General features: G+C 37.0%; 1 protein-coding gene across 8 annotated transcripts in view; it reads left to right on the plus strand.

The window, feature by feature from the left end:
* Positions 1 to 13468, plus strand: part of VMP1 (vacuole membrane protein 1) — a 71333-nt gene that overhangs the window by 46737 nt on the left and 11128 nt on the right. For all 8 annotated transcript variants that reach the window (XM_075032926.1, XM_075032930.1, XM_075032929.1 and 5 more), the window contains 3 exons: positions 2418 to 2498; positions 6328 to 6444; positions 8887 to 8948. In XM_075032926.1, the coding sequence (XP_074889027.1) occupies positions 2418 to 2498; positions 6328 to 6444; positions 8887 to 8948 (260 nt within the window). The remainder of the gene's footprint in view (positions 1 to 2417; positions 2499 to 6327; positions 6445 to 8886; positions 8949 to 13468) is intronic.

Raw genomic sequence — 13468 nt, forward strand, 5'->3', positions numbered from 1 at the left:
TTATTGGCTTATAAAAGTGAAAATATTGTTCTAACCCCACGAGCATTGTGAAATGGTGAACAAAATAGGAACTGAAAATATCATGGTCACATTCAGCTTTGTTGTAGAGTACAGGGGGAGACATCTTATGAAATTCCTACATAAGGCACTACTTTTTCAGTTCACCTTTTCAAAGACCAAAATCTGTTGTTGAAAGGACAATGTTACTGTTGTGCTTTAGCACGCTTTTTCATTTTAAATTAATTTGTAGAGAAATTCTAAAGACACACTTCTACTTTTGTATTTGGTTAAGGAATTAGAATACCTGTTGTCTCCTTAGTGTGCTGCATTTTATTTCCTTTGTTGATAATTGTGTGATCACACTCTGCAGAAGAGTCTTGCTTCCTTTTTAGTTCATGCCCTAAATCCTCAGTGGCACCGAATGTGTACATTAGTGCTGACCCGTACTAGTGATCATATATTACCTCGTTTCAGTTTTGTTTACTAACTTGGAAATAACAACGAGGGAATTTTAGCTTGAGAAGGAACTGCCCTCAATGTTGCAAGATTTTTGGACTTGGTTCACTGCTAAATTATCACGTTTTGTTGTTTATAACAATTTGTGTCAAAATGCACTCTTCACAGAAAAACATGAAAAATTTTACTTTACTTGTCATGTAGGCATGTTCTAGACCTGTTTCTGCTAACAGAAGTTCAAGTGTTTGGTATCAGCCTCACTGGGAGTAGGTTTTAATCACTCAAGCATACTGTATGTATCCTAAAAGTTAACTAGAAAAATATCAGGAACCATTTTTCAAAAAAGAGGGAATATTTCATCTATTCCATTTTGCAATAAGACATTCACGATCCATGGTGTTACTGCTGGTGAAAGTTAGCAAATTCACCCCTTATAGAATATTCTAAAGGGTTTTTATAGTCTCCTGTGGTTCAAAAAGTCCCACTGTAAGATGTAGGAAATCTCATTTCCTTGGCATTTTTCTTTAAGTTGAAGTATTTGTTTTAATTTGGGTTCTTTTTTCAAACATGAAGTATGATAAATAAAATGATTCTATCAATAAGAATTGTTTGGGGTTTTTTATTTGAGAATTTAACTATTTTTAAAGCACTGTAGTGGAGAAAAGTTAGTACTTGAAAAAGGGGTGTAAAAAGCTAGCAAATGGCCTTATTAGGTTTTTTTGGTTGGTTTTTATTTTTTTTTTAATCTGGCATAGAAAGTTATGTCTGTTCTATAGTTCAGAATTTAAATAATATGCAAGAATATTGTCAAGTAATTGTAATTTACTTGCATTGGTGTATAGTATTAAAGGTTTCAACAGAATTGTAACAAACTTAAAATTGCATAAATGTAATTTTTCTGGATTATCTTGTAGTTGCTTTAATCAATAATTAATGATATTCTAAATTCTACACTTCAATAGTGAAGTGTAGAATTTAGAATATCATTAATTATTGATTAAAGCAATTTCCTTGTGAAATTTATCTGGTCGTTTTCTAAAAATGTAAAACAGTGCATATTGCATTGCTACTAGAAAATCAGCTTTTTAGTGCTTATTAAAAAAGAATTAATAATTACTTTTTAAAGTTTGCTATTACCAAAGATACTCAGCTTTCTATAGCTACTGTTGCCAAGCCTGAATAGATAACACTGACCCTGTTTTTAACTTTTTGGACAGTTTTGCTTCAAAAGAATTTTATTCTCCTGTAAATTCACTTCTCACATTCAAATAAACTGCCTGTGAGAATCTTTATTTTTGCTTTTTAAAATGTATACTGTGTATTTGGTAAACTTTGAGACTCATGTTTGAAAGCTATGATGACAAAATAAAAGGAGGCAGCATGTTGTTTGTAAACAATAGCTCAAATGTTATATGGTCTGCCACCTTTGTTGCTTTTAAAGTATTTTAGATTCAGCTGTATGGATTTAATGAACTTAACAAGTCTGTTGTAGAGAGTACCTGGAATTAGCTATTTTGATTAAGGTCTGAGGATATAATGGGATTATTATATTCTGTCTTTGTGTTTTGAGAAAGTACCTTTTTAACATTGTAAGTGGTATTGAAGGAATTAATTCCCTTTGCTTGTTTAAGGAATAAGGTATAAGCAGCACTGGCATTTCAAAGATATGGGGAAATGAATACTAGAAAACCTGTTTCCATAGTCGTGTGAACTTAGTGCCACTTGCAGAGTTTTGAAAAACAAAACTCAATACATGTGGGTGGTCAGATTTTCACAGTGAGCATTGTGAATTTCTCTCTCTTCCCCCTAAGCTCAGACATTCAAACTGGCCTTTTTGTTTTAAAAATTCTCCCAATTGCTAGTTAGGAAATCCCAAAGCATGGGGGATAGTGAAATCACATACATTTTGAGGTGTGTTCGGTTTGGATTTTGCCTCATTAATACTGTTTTCTTGTTTGCAGGATTTTGCTTCCCGGGCTAAACTGGCTGTCCAGAACCTGGTGCAGAAGGTTGGGTTCTTTGGCATTTTGGCCTGCGCTTCAGTAAGTTCATTTCAGTAGCAGAGGGGTTTATAATCGCAAATTGCAGATTGAATGTATTGCAATTAATGCTGTGAACTGTGACTTGGTTTTATATGAGTCCATATGGGTTCTCATGCCTTCTTTGCTATTTCTGTGTTCTCTGTGGTTCTTAGAGAAACGGGATGGTTGTGGTAGTGGCAAATACAATAGCATGGAGAAACTCCAGTCCTAGATTGGTACCAAACACAGTGAATTCTGCATAAAAGCACAGCTAACAGTTACTATCCCTTCCTTCAACTTCACCGTTGGGCTTCTTGACACTGGTTCTCCTTGGAAGATAATGAGTTTGGAATAGTTCTATTTCCTTTTTAATCCATCAGAAAAGAATGGTGCAGCAAGGGATCCCTTTTTTCAAAAGATAAAGCAATTCACTCCGTAGTTCAGCATGGTGTGGTGAAACCCGATAAAAACAAGTCAGTTCCCTAAAGATGCAGAAAGCTTGTCGCAGTAAGGAAGACTTACAAGAGACTGAACTAAGACATTTTTAAAATTCAGGAAGTTTCTGTGTTTCTGTTTCAGACCAGGGAGGCTCCCTGCATTTGATGTTGAGGCCACGTCTTCTCTAACAGAGGTGTATGCCCACTGCTGCTCACCGCTCTGCGTTAGTGGGTATTTGGCAGATCAGATCACGTGCCCACTGACAGTTACCCCGTTGGCAACTTCCTAGCCCAGATTATTAGCTAGCAAGATATAGGCAAGAGCTGTATTATTACCTATAGATTCTGCAGGAACCATATTATAATTTCTTTAGGTGTTTATGTACTAGAGTTTACAGTGCTTGACATCTTCAAATCCAAAGATATACACAGACTGAAGAGTGGAAAACTACCTGTATAAACCCTAACTAGGATATCCATCCATAGTAACTCTCCCAAGTCTGCTCTGGAGGTATCTTTGGGTCATTAGGAACCAGAGAGAGCGGAATGAGGAAGCAAGTTTCAGAGTCATGGCTATACAAACTACTTGTAGGTTTTTTTTCTCTCTAAGCAAGAGGTGATACGTGTATCTCCACTGATGCTATTTCAGTGTTTCAATAAGATAATACTGTTCTTTTGGAGTAGAAAAATATTGAACCATTTGAGGTTTAAATCTCTCTCTGGAAACTTAATGAAAACTGGTCGGAATGATGTGCCTTACTCTTCCATCCCACACACAAAATGTGGGATGTGATGCACAGAAATGTGATTACAGTGAAGAGGGGAAGTGTAGGTCCCCTATGATCCCATTCTTCCGGAATAACCACAGCCATTAGCCAGCTGCTCAGCTAATGAGATATTAACTCCACACTTGCCTAGCATCTCTCTTAGGTTCCCAAGTTGTAGAGATGACAATGCTAACTATTTGCTCAAATGCAAGTAACCTGTGTTAGCTGGGAAGAATTAATGTGATTATAGTTGCTGGCAGGCAACTTCTGTTTACTAATCTGTTGAACTCCCTTAATGTTTAGAGTGGAGCTGTAGGTTACAAGCTGTTCTTTAAATCCTTCCATCCAGTAAGCTCTTAGACTGCTCCTTCACTGCCTCTGACTCATTAGTCTCTAGTCACCATCTTGTGAGACATCGCCGCACAGGCTATTCTGTCTGTCTTGTGTAATCAGAACGACAGCTTGTAGGTGGCAGGGATGAGTTACTGGAGTGGCTGGACAAGATGAAGAGTGGATAAATGGAGAACATGAGGAAGGAGTTGGTAAACAGGAGAGGGGATGTGTAAACTCTTCCTAGTTCCTGCTTAGTAATACTTAAACATTTGCTTAACTTCTTACCTACTTGCCGCACTGTTCTGCAGCGCACTCTGAGCTCCAGCTTCCTTCTGCTTATATAGGCTGCCGCGGCTTGGGGGAGGGATGAGGAATCATGAATCCACACAGTACGCTTGAGGATTTGTAAATGTGTTTACAGAATAACTGCAGAGTAGCAGTAAAAAGGGTGAGGTTTAATGTGGCAGGGGCACTAAAAAAAGCACAGGGATTCGAAGCTATACATTTTTGTCACACCTGTAGGTGAGGAAGGCAGCCCGCCACGTGTGCTCCTTGCGTTTGTGTGTTCCCCCATGAGCTTCAGGGCTTCTCTTGCTTGTTGCTGCTTCTCCATATGCTAGAAGGTGTCTCCTTTACTTGCCCCCTTTATAATTGCAATCTTACTTTTGGATTTTAAACAGTGTTTTAGTTGGGTGTATTTTTTATGATTAGAGAACTTGCTTATCAAGTGGTAATGGCTGTCCCAGCTGCAGGTAGTTGTCTGTCAAGCAGTGGCTTCTAAATGCTACATAAAACCACAATCAAATTGAATTTAAAACTTTGCAAGTTTATCCAGTGAAGTCAACTGAATTGAATGTTGTTTAGTGGCAATAAGAAAGCCATATTATTGTCTGGAGCTTATTTGCTACATAAAGGCAGCTCTGGGGAAGGAACAAAGCAAGAATTAGCCCTGGAAGATCCTTGCTGTGACTTGTGAGAATTTGCCCTCCTGTCTTCGTGGGCTTTTTTGGCAACCCTTAGTACTGCATATGTATGTTTTTTTCAAAAACAAACAAAGAGAAAACCTTGCTGGCCTGCTAATATACCCTAATGTGGACTTGTTGAGTAACTTTTTGCTGCAATATGTTTAATGTATTGATGATATCCACAGTTACCCCTACCTAAAGCATGTTGCTCCCTCCATGGTAATAGTAAAGCAGTAATTAGAATGTACTGTGAACTTACAAAAAAAAACCAACTCCAACCAACAAAGAACATACTTGAGACCTAGAGCAGACTTGGCTCAGAAGAGCAAAATTATCTGGCTGTGGTATAAGTAAATAATTTACTAGCCTCCTATGCCTAAGACAGCTGTCAGAGGTAAAGAATCATTTTAGTTGAAGTGGAGCATGTTTAGAGACCGTTTCGGGGCATGATTAGAGACCGTTTCAGATTTCTTCCTATGCAGGTGGTGTTGTGGGTGCTCATAAATTTGAATTGCTAGTCTATAACAGCTAAGCATAACCCTCACAAGCTTTCTCACAGATTTCAGATTTCCATTCTGTCAGTTGCAAAGTTACTATCTTTTATGGTCTTTAACAATCTACACTGTTTGTTTGTTTGTGTAACAAACCAACACAAATACTGCAGGATATTAGCCCAGTAATACACTGCTACTGTGAATTACACATACCCCATGCGTTCACTCAGACAGTCTGCCCTTGTACTGCATGTGAAGTGTGAAAGGTTAGAATTTGGATACTTTCTTGGTTTAATTTCAAAAATATTTTACAGATAGTATCACAATACCAAATGTCAAGCCAACAGTTTAACAATGAAAAAAAGTATTTTAATTTTAAATGAAATGCATATGCTTAATAAAATCTAATCAGTGTTTTTAAACTGGATACATATGACTATAAATGCCAGTTTTTAAATGTACTTTCTCAGATGGAAGTCACTGGGGATCATTTTGAACACTAGCTTCCAAGAGTGATGTGCTTGTCAGTAAGAAAATTTGATAAATCACTCAAAATGGCTTTGCTGTGGTTTCTGTGCATTTCACATGGAAAACTTTTTGTTAGCTTTTTTAAAATCCATGGGTAAGGAGGGACCCTGAGAATGGAATTGTCTGGGACATTGTCTAGCTTAATCCCAGAGACTTAAGTTATGTGGTGCGACATTAGCATTTTTGTAAGTATTAAGACACAAGAGTTTTGGATCAAGTTGAATAAGGGGAAAATGTTCATTTTTCAAAGTTCCAACATCTGTCGTGTTCCTGTTCGTCTAAGTAAGTGCTGCAATTCATGAACTTCTTTCCCTTGCACTTCATAGATTCCAAACCCTCTGTTTGACCTGGCCGGGATAACATGTGGACACTTTCTGGTTCCCTTCTGGACCTTCTTTGGTGCAACCTTGATTGGGAAAGCAGTAATTAAAATGCACATCCAGGCAAGTACTACACCTCCCTTAAGGCTCTGGGCTGAAGACTTTTTTTTTTTTTTTAAACTGTTACACTGTGTTACTTCGTAATGAATTCTGGAGTCTCCCTTCCTGACCTGAAGTAACAGAAATTAATTTGCTGCAAAGGATTTACAATAAAGGATCTGCTAGGCTTCTTATGTTCAAAACATAGGCAAGTGAATAATTTATAGCTACAAACTAATGAGCTCGCTGCCTATACCACTCAGGAAATTGGTGGTTAGCCAAGTTATTTACCTACGGTTTTTACCAGACTGAAAGGACTTCGTACTCATAATGAACTTGCCTTTTTGGTAACAAATACTCATTTCAAAGAGCACTGCAACTAGCCTTTACCAGTTAAGCGGCACTTTTAAATGCTGCCTTTTATCTCAGTTGAGTGTGTAGAGAAAACCCCACTCCTTTCAGGCCCTGCAGAAAGCAGTCTGAGGGTATGTCTCTGGGCAGATTGTCCACAGCTTTCAAGCACGGTTAGTGACTTTTGGTGTCCTCAGTCTGTATTATTCTGAAATAGTCTGATATCAGAGTATGTCCAGTTTTTCTTGCGAACTCAGAGCCTTCCTGCATGTTCTGAATTTGGCAATCAGAATCTCCAGTTGCTTTCCAAAATTTTGAGTCTCGCTTTTAAAATGCATCACCATCTTGTCCAATGAAGGATGAAGTACTGATTCCCAGGCGATTCTTTACCGGTGGCAGTGTGGTTAGTGCTATGTCATGAACTGCATCGCCCTATTTGTAATGATTAGAACCAATGTTTTCAGCTGGGGCTTTTTTAAGCATTTCCATAGGACTGGTGCAGTGCCTGTAGCTGTGTTGCTTGGAAATCTTTGCTGTCACTACATTAAAATAGCAGAAGCTATTAGTAGTATAAAATTACTTGATTAGTACCCTCATCGAGCTGCTTAAACATCTTTCTTTCGCCCTGAATGGAAGATTTCAATCTTCAACCCTTTTTTTTCTTCCCGTCTTTTTGTAAATGGTTATTTTACTTTGTCCGGTCTTAAACAGAAAATAATAAATAGGTCTGAAAATTCTTTCATTTGCTGTGATAGAACAACTTCTTCTCCACACCTATTTTTGTATTATCTGAAATTTTCTGCTTTCAAATCTGGGTACTGTTAGAATTTGTTGTGGCAACATAGAAAAGTGAAATAGTATTTCTGTAATATTCCTTTTATTATTTTATTTGTCTTGTTTAGCTAGCAGAATGTTTGCTATGTAATTTATAGTGCTCCACACTCAGATCAAATGTAAGTGAAAAAATATTTCCCAGTGTCTTGTACAGTTGGTAAATCATCTTATTTTGTAATATGTTTAGCTATTAGAATTCTCTCTTCTGCGACGCTTGATTTCAAGCATACTGTTGCGCAGTAGCCTTGATTTTTGTAGTGATCTTCCTGCAATTTGTAATTTAGGAAATATAAGTGTCATGGAAAAGGCTTTTAATGAAATCTTGCTCTAGACAGGAAGCGAGTGACTCTGGTACAGTGGCCGTCCTGGAGCTGCTTTTCACTGGCCTCTTCCTCTGGACCACAAAATCATTTTGTGTAGTTCTAGTCACATCCCTTATTTCCAGACTAACGAATGCAGTTCTCATTAGATCATGTTTAAATTGATTTAAGGAGACTGTGGGAACTGTTTGTGTGTGTATACACAGCTACACACAGTCTTGCTCACTCTTTGCAAATTAACAAGCTGTCAAATATGACAAAAGTGGAAGTAGCAAAGGCTATTTTAACAAAATTTTAACTCGTGTTAGAAGAGAAGGGAGTGGTAAAATTGTGGACATTTGGATTTTCTGCAAAATAAGCTATGTGTTACAGAAGTTTCTTTTATTGAAATTACTCTGTTCAAATAAGACTGTTGCATTAGAGACCGTGACAATCTAAGTTTTTTGAACAGACAGGTACCCAATGGCTCTTCCTTTGTTCTTCACTAAGTACTTTTTGTTATGCTTCTGTCTGAAGCACATGAACTGGGGGACTAGAAGATATATTATTTTTCATTTCTGTGATCTTTAAGTACAAGTGTTTGTGTAAGGGGATGTGAATTTTTCTGCACAGTGATGACTGTTTTTCCATTAAAACATTGTTGACGGAGTAAAGTGACCTTGAGCTTCTGGGAATTTAGGTTTGGGGAGGATGCGAACGGTTCGTAACATAGGCTACAAAAACATTGCAAGAAATGAAATCTGTGAGGAAATAGAGTAATAAAGTAAACAGCTTTTCTCTCTCCTGCCTCTTTTTGAAGAGTATTGAAAAATAAAGATCTTGAAAGAAAAGAGAGGGGGAAAACTATGTGCGAGTGCTGGAGAAGCTGTCTGGTTGGAAAGGAACATAAATTGTCATACCCCATTGTCCCTGCTTCCCTTTTGATCAAATGTTTCTCTAACTGATGTTTTCCTTCCTACAGAAACTTTTCGTTATTGTAACATTCAGCAAACATATAGTGGAGCAGATGGTGTCCCTAATCGGGTGAGTAATTCTTTAACACAGTAATACCTTCACTCATTAAGTGGAAAAATACTGGAGGAGTCAAATTAGATGTGCTGAAAATTATGTTTTGCTTCAAAGTGCAAGCTTTGGCCAACACATAATTTAGGTCTTATTTGCAACTTCATTCCTCACCTCAAGGGCTTCAAGTACTTCAAGAAACATAATAGCACTGAAGGTCAGATGGCCTGAGTGGATAGTACCGACGGTTAACTTTCACCCAGAAATATGATACAGCTCTTCCAATTATAGATCGCTACACTTTTAGCTGCAAATAGGCTGTTTTTTTAATGGACTTTCTTCAGTGTTGGTAGTATGATCCTATGACAAAAAATAAAAGCACTGTTGTGATTTATGCATTGTCCCAAGATGACAGTAAACCCCTTCCATAATTTGAAGTACCTTATACATTTAAAATCTCAGATGTCTCAAAATGTCAGAATGAGAAATAAGTGAAAATCTCAGTTTTAAACAAGAAAACTAAGCAAAAATCCAGCTAACAGTTGGGGGGGAGGAGGCAATTAAAACAACATACTTTCATGTTGCCTCAGTGGGTTTGAATGAAGATTGGACACTGATGAAGTGTTAGATTTTTGCCTCATATCTACCTGTTCAGTCATGAAATTCTGTGTAATTTTAAAATCTATTGTTGATGTTAACATTTCCTGCCTGGTAATCCAGCAAATAACATTGCAACAGTGCTTCTCTAACCATGCAGAAGTTTCATAAACTGCTTGAATGCAAACGAAGTATGCAACTTAATTAATTTAAATGTAGGCAACTAGATAAATCATACGGATTTCATAAAAAATTCATGCTTAATTGTTCAAAGGAACAATTGTGTTCTTGGGAGGGAAGCTACTGCCTGTTTTCAGTACACTGATCAGATTAATGTCAGGGGTGCAGGTTTAAAGTTTTAAATGTGAATCTCTAACATTTAAATAGAAAGTCTTATTGTTGTGGGGTGGGCTTTTTTTGTTTGTTTTGTTTGGTGTGGTTTTTTTTTAAACTAGATGCCTAATATGGATCCATAAAATAAATTCTAAGGTGTTTCTACTCTTCCAAGGTCTTTCACTTGTTATATGGGGCAAACTGATTGACACTTTGCTATCCAAACTGTAATAACTATTTTCACATAAAATCCAAAAAGCCACACTTCTCAAGAACAGTTTCAGGGGAGGAATGTCTGGAAATAATTCCTTTTAAAATATGTAAACTTGACATAGTAAAGCTATATAAAGAAAAAGGAGCATCAGAAGAAACATTCTAGGGCACTTCACTAATGAAACAAATCCTGACTTTATTACTTCCTGATCTTCTGATTGGGTGTCTGGTTTGTAACAAACTTCAAAATTAATTTGTTGTTTTGAACACTATTTAAAAAAAAAAAAAAGAGAGGAATGTGGCTACTTTTAACCATCAATAGTTAGCTTTTCTTTATATCAATCACACTAGACAATCTATTACTCAATTTTGATCTGCTCTGCTACTAGGTCAGGTATATTTCCAAAGATTTACTCTCTTGCAAATCTTTGAGCCACAACTAGTAGTTTTTTCCTACTTCATCTGCCTTGGAGATAATTTTGCATCGAATTACTTCGAATGCATTCACAAGACCTCTGCTGGATTCAGATTTTATTAGATGGTTGATGTCAGAGTTAAAAAATGTTCTCGGGAGACAGTAAGATTTTTGGAATGTCCCGGTATCCTTGACTTTTCTCAAGCTGTCTGCTAGCATTACCTCATCAATTTCTTTTAGAGTGGAGTATAAAACATGTTGAACAATAGCTTGTATTAAATCCCTTATTATTAAATTAAAATATAGTTCTATTTAATGGTCAGTAACTTGATTTTAATCAAATTTTATCCGACAAATGGCTTAAGACTTTTTTTTTGTCTGGGATATTGCTCTTACACAATAGGAAATGTCTAAGCACAATACTTTAAAACATTGAACATATTAATATACAGGATAAATCTAGACGGAAGATTAAGTTATGAGAAAAAGTCTGAGAGTATTTGATTTTATAAACCAGAGAGAATTTCTCGATAACTACATGAGTCTTAGTCAAAAAGCAAAAATTATTCACCTGCAGACCTTGCCCATAGCTCAGTAGTTGTTTACTTCTGTTACTGGATGCTGCTGGCATTGCACACTAAGCCTGCCATAACCAGGCTTTTTTAATATAATTTAGGGTAATTTGATTTTACAGTTTTGTCTAGGTCTCCTTTATAAAAGGATCATAAAATACTCCTCAGATTGATTAAATAAGGAAAGAAAAGGAAAAGAAAACGTGGCAGGAAATTAAGAAGCTGTTTACAAAAAATTTTTGAAAACATTGGTGGTAGCTAGTGTACAAAAAACAAGGTAAGAAGGACGGGTGGTGGCAGCAGCAAGGCAAATGGCAGCCGCGCTGCAGCAAGCCTTGTTAGAAGGGACGAGAAGACGTGGATGGATTTAAGAAACTGAAGTTAGCATGAGTCTTGAAATCAAAGCTGAAGAGGATTACAAAGATACTGGTAGCTCATATGGGGCTGGTAATTATCGACCTGTTCTACCAGTTAATAGTTTAAAGTTGTATTGTTGCTGTCTAAACTGCTAGAAGAGGATAATGTTTTCTCTCAGGTTGTATTACATTCATAAGCTTTTGTGAGGAAAGGCGGTGTGTAAGAGTTTTGCCTTGTATTCTGTCACTTAAAGAAGAGTTTAACTTACTGATCATCCATGTAAATACTTTGATGCTGGTTTTAGGCCAAACCTAGCCCACTTAAAATGTTTAATTATCATGTGTGTTGTGGGTTTTCTTTTGGCTCTTAAATCTTTCCGTTTAATTTTTTTTACCTACAGCTGCAGGATTGTTTATGAAGTCACACTAAGCATATTGCTTTTAAGCATGATCATATTTTCTTTGAAGTGGCAGTTTCAAATGTGGATTAAGAATTCCCAGAAAACTACTAAAAGAAGTAGTTCTCAAAGCACACACAATCCACAAACTGTCTGCCATCAATTCTGGGTAAATGTTCAGAAAGAAAAAAATCTAATTTTTTTTTTTTTTAATTCAGCATGCTCTGTTCATATTTTGTGAAAATGAGCTAATAACTTTAGAACTTCAATAGACATCTAAGAAAATCAGAAACATGTTTTATATAGCGTTAGACAGCTCCTGGCCTTCACCTCAGAATCACCTGAACTTTAGTGGCAAGTGGTACGGCTGCATCCCTTTTGGACAAATCCCACCCTTCGTCGGGCAGAGAGATTCCCTCTGACTATGGTTAAGTTAATGATAAACTCGCATAGGCTGCAGAATGTCTTAATTACAGAGGCTGTGATAGTTACTCAGAGGGGAGGCATGACCACTGAGCAGTGCTCATGTGATACACCAGGTATGCTGTCGTCTCAGCTAAAGGAGTGAACTACTGCCTGTAGCAAATCATGCCTTGCTGATTTTAAGAGAAGTAGAGACTAATCTATTCAATTAATGAACTGAGTCAATAAGCTAATCTGAAGTTTAAGTAGAAGCCAGTGAAATGCATGAAAAAAAAAAAAATTGCATACTTCCACAGATTTTTAGAAGTTAATTTGTTAGTGCCATGTTCTGTGGGTGGAATGTGTTAACAGTGTGAAGTGTAACTCAACAAACTCAGACTTGAAAATCTACCCCAAAATATCAGTGCTTCTGAAGGGTTTCTTAACCTGGTAGTTTCTGTGGAACAAATTTTCATGCTTACCAGCCATGCAGGCCAGTCTGAGTAATTGCACGTCTTAAAGGAAAAACAGTTTTTGGTAACAGGTACTTGAACCATTGCCTTGACAAACCAGTTTGCTGCTATTTATTGTGCCATAATTCTTTGCTTCACAACTTAATCTCAGTTGACTCTTGTAAGGAGCGTGATGTTCCTTTCATGAAAAAAGTACAAATGAATTCATGGTGACTGATGTAACTGGAAACTTTGTTTAAAGATTGTATAATTTTTTTCAAAAATAATTTACCATACAGGTTTAGGTTACTTCTTTAGAATATAGTGATACAGGGATAGAAGGGGCTGTACCAGAAATCATTTGTCCTGGGGTGGGAAGAGCTCTTTTTCTTTTTTTTTTTTTTTTTTTTTTTTTTTTTTGATTCGCATTGTGCCAAGCGATTGCCTGGGGTTTTGGGGGCCTTCAGCAGGGTATGGCAGCACAGCGTGGCCTCTGCCAGCTCATCTCCACTGCTTCCTATCGCTCTGCTCTGGGCAGAGCAGCATCAAAGGAGCGAGCCTCAATCTGCCAGCCACACCTTCTCACTTGGTGGACCTTTGTATGCCAGACAGTCCATATCTTGTTGAACTGGCATCCTCATTAAAGGATATTTGAAAAACAGACTCCAATCAATATTTAAATTGAAACCTGTGTAATAGAATTCAACTGAAAATAACCCGAAGTGGCTGAGAACATGGATAACTGGGCAGTGACTTCAAAATCTCCTGAGAGAAATGGTTCTGGAAGGTTATACCAATACACC

Source organism: Buteo buteo, chromosome 7, assembly GCF_964188355.1.
Source record: "Buteo buteo chromosome 7, bButBut1.hap1.1, whole genome shotgun sequence".
Classification (NCBI taxonomy): Eukaryota; Metazoa; Chordata; class Aves; order Accipitriformes; family Accipitridae; genus Buteo; species Buteo buteo.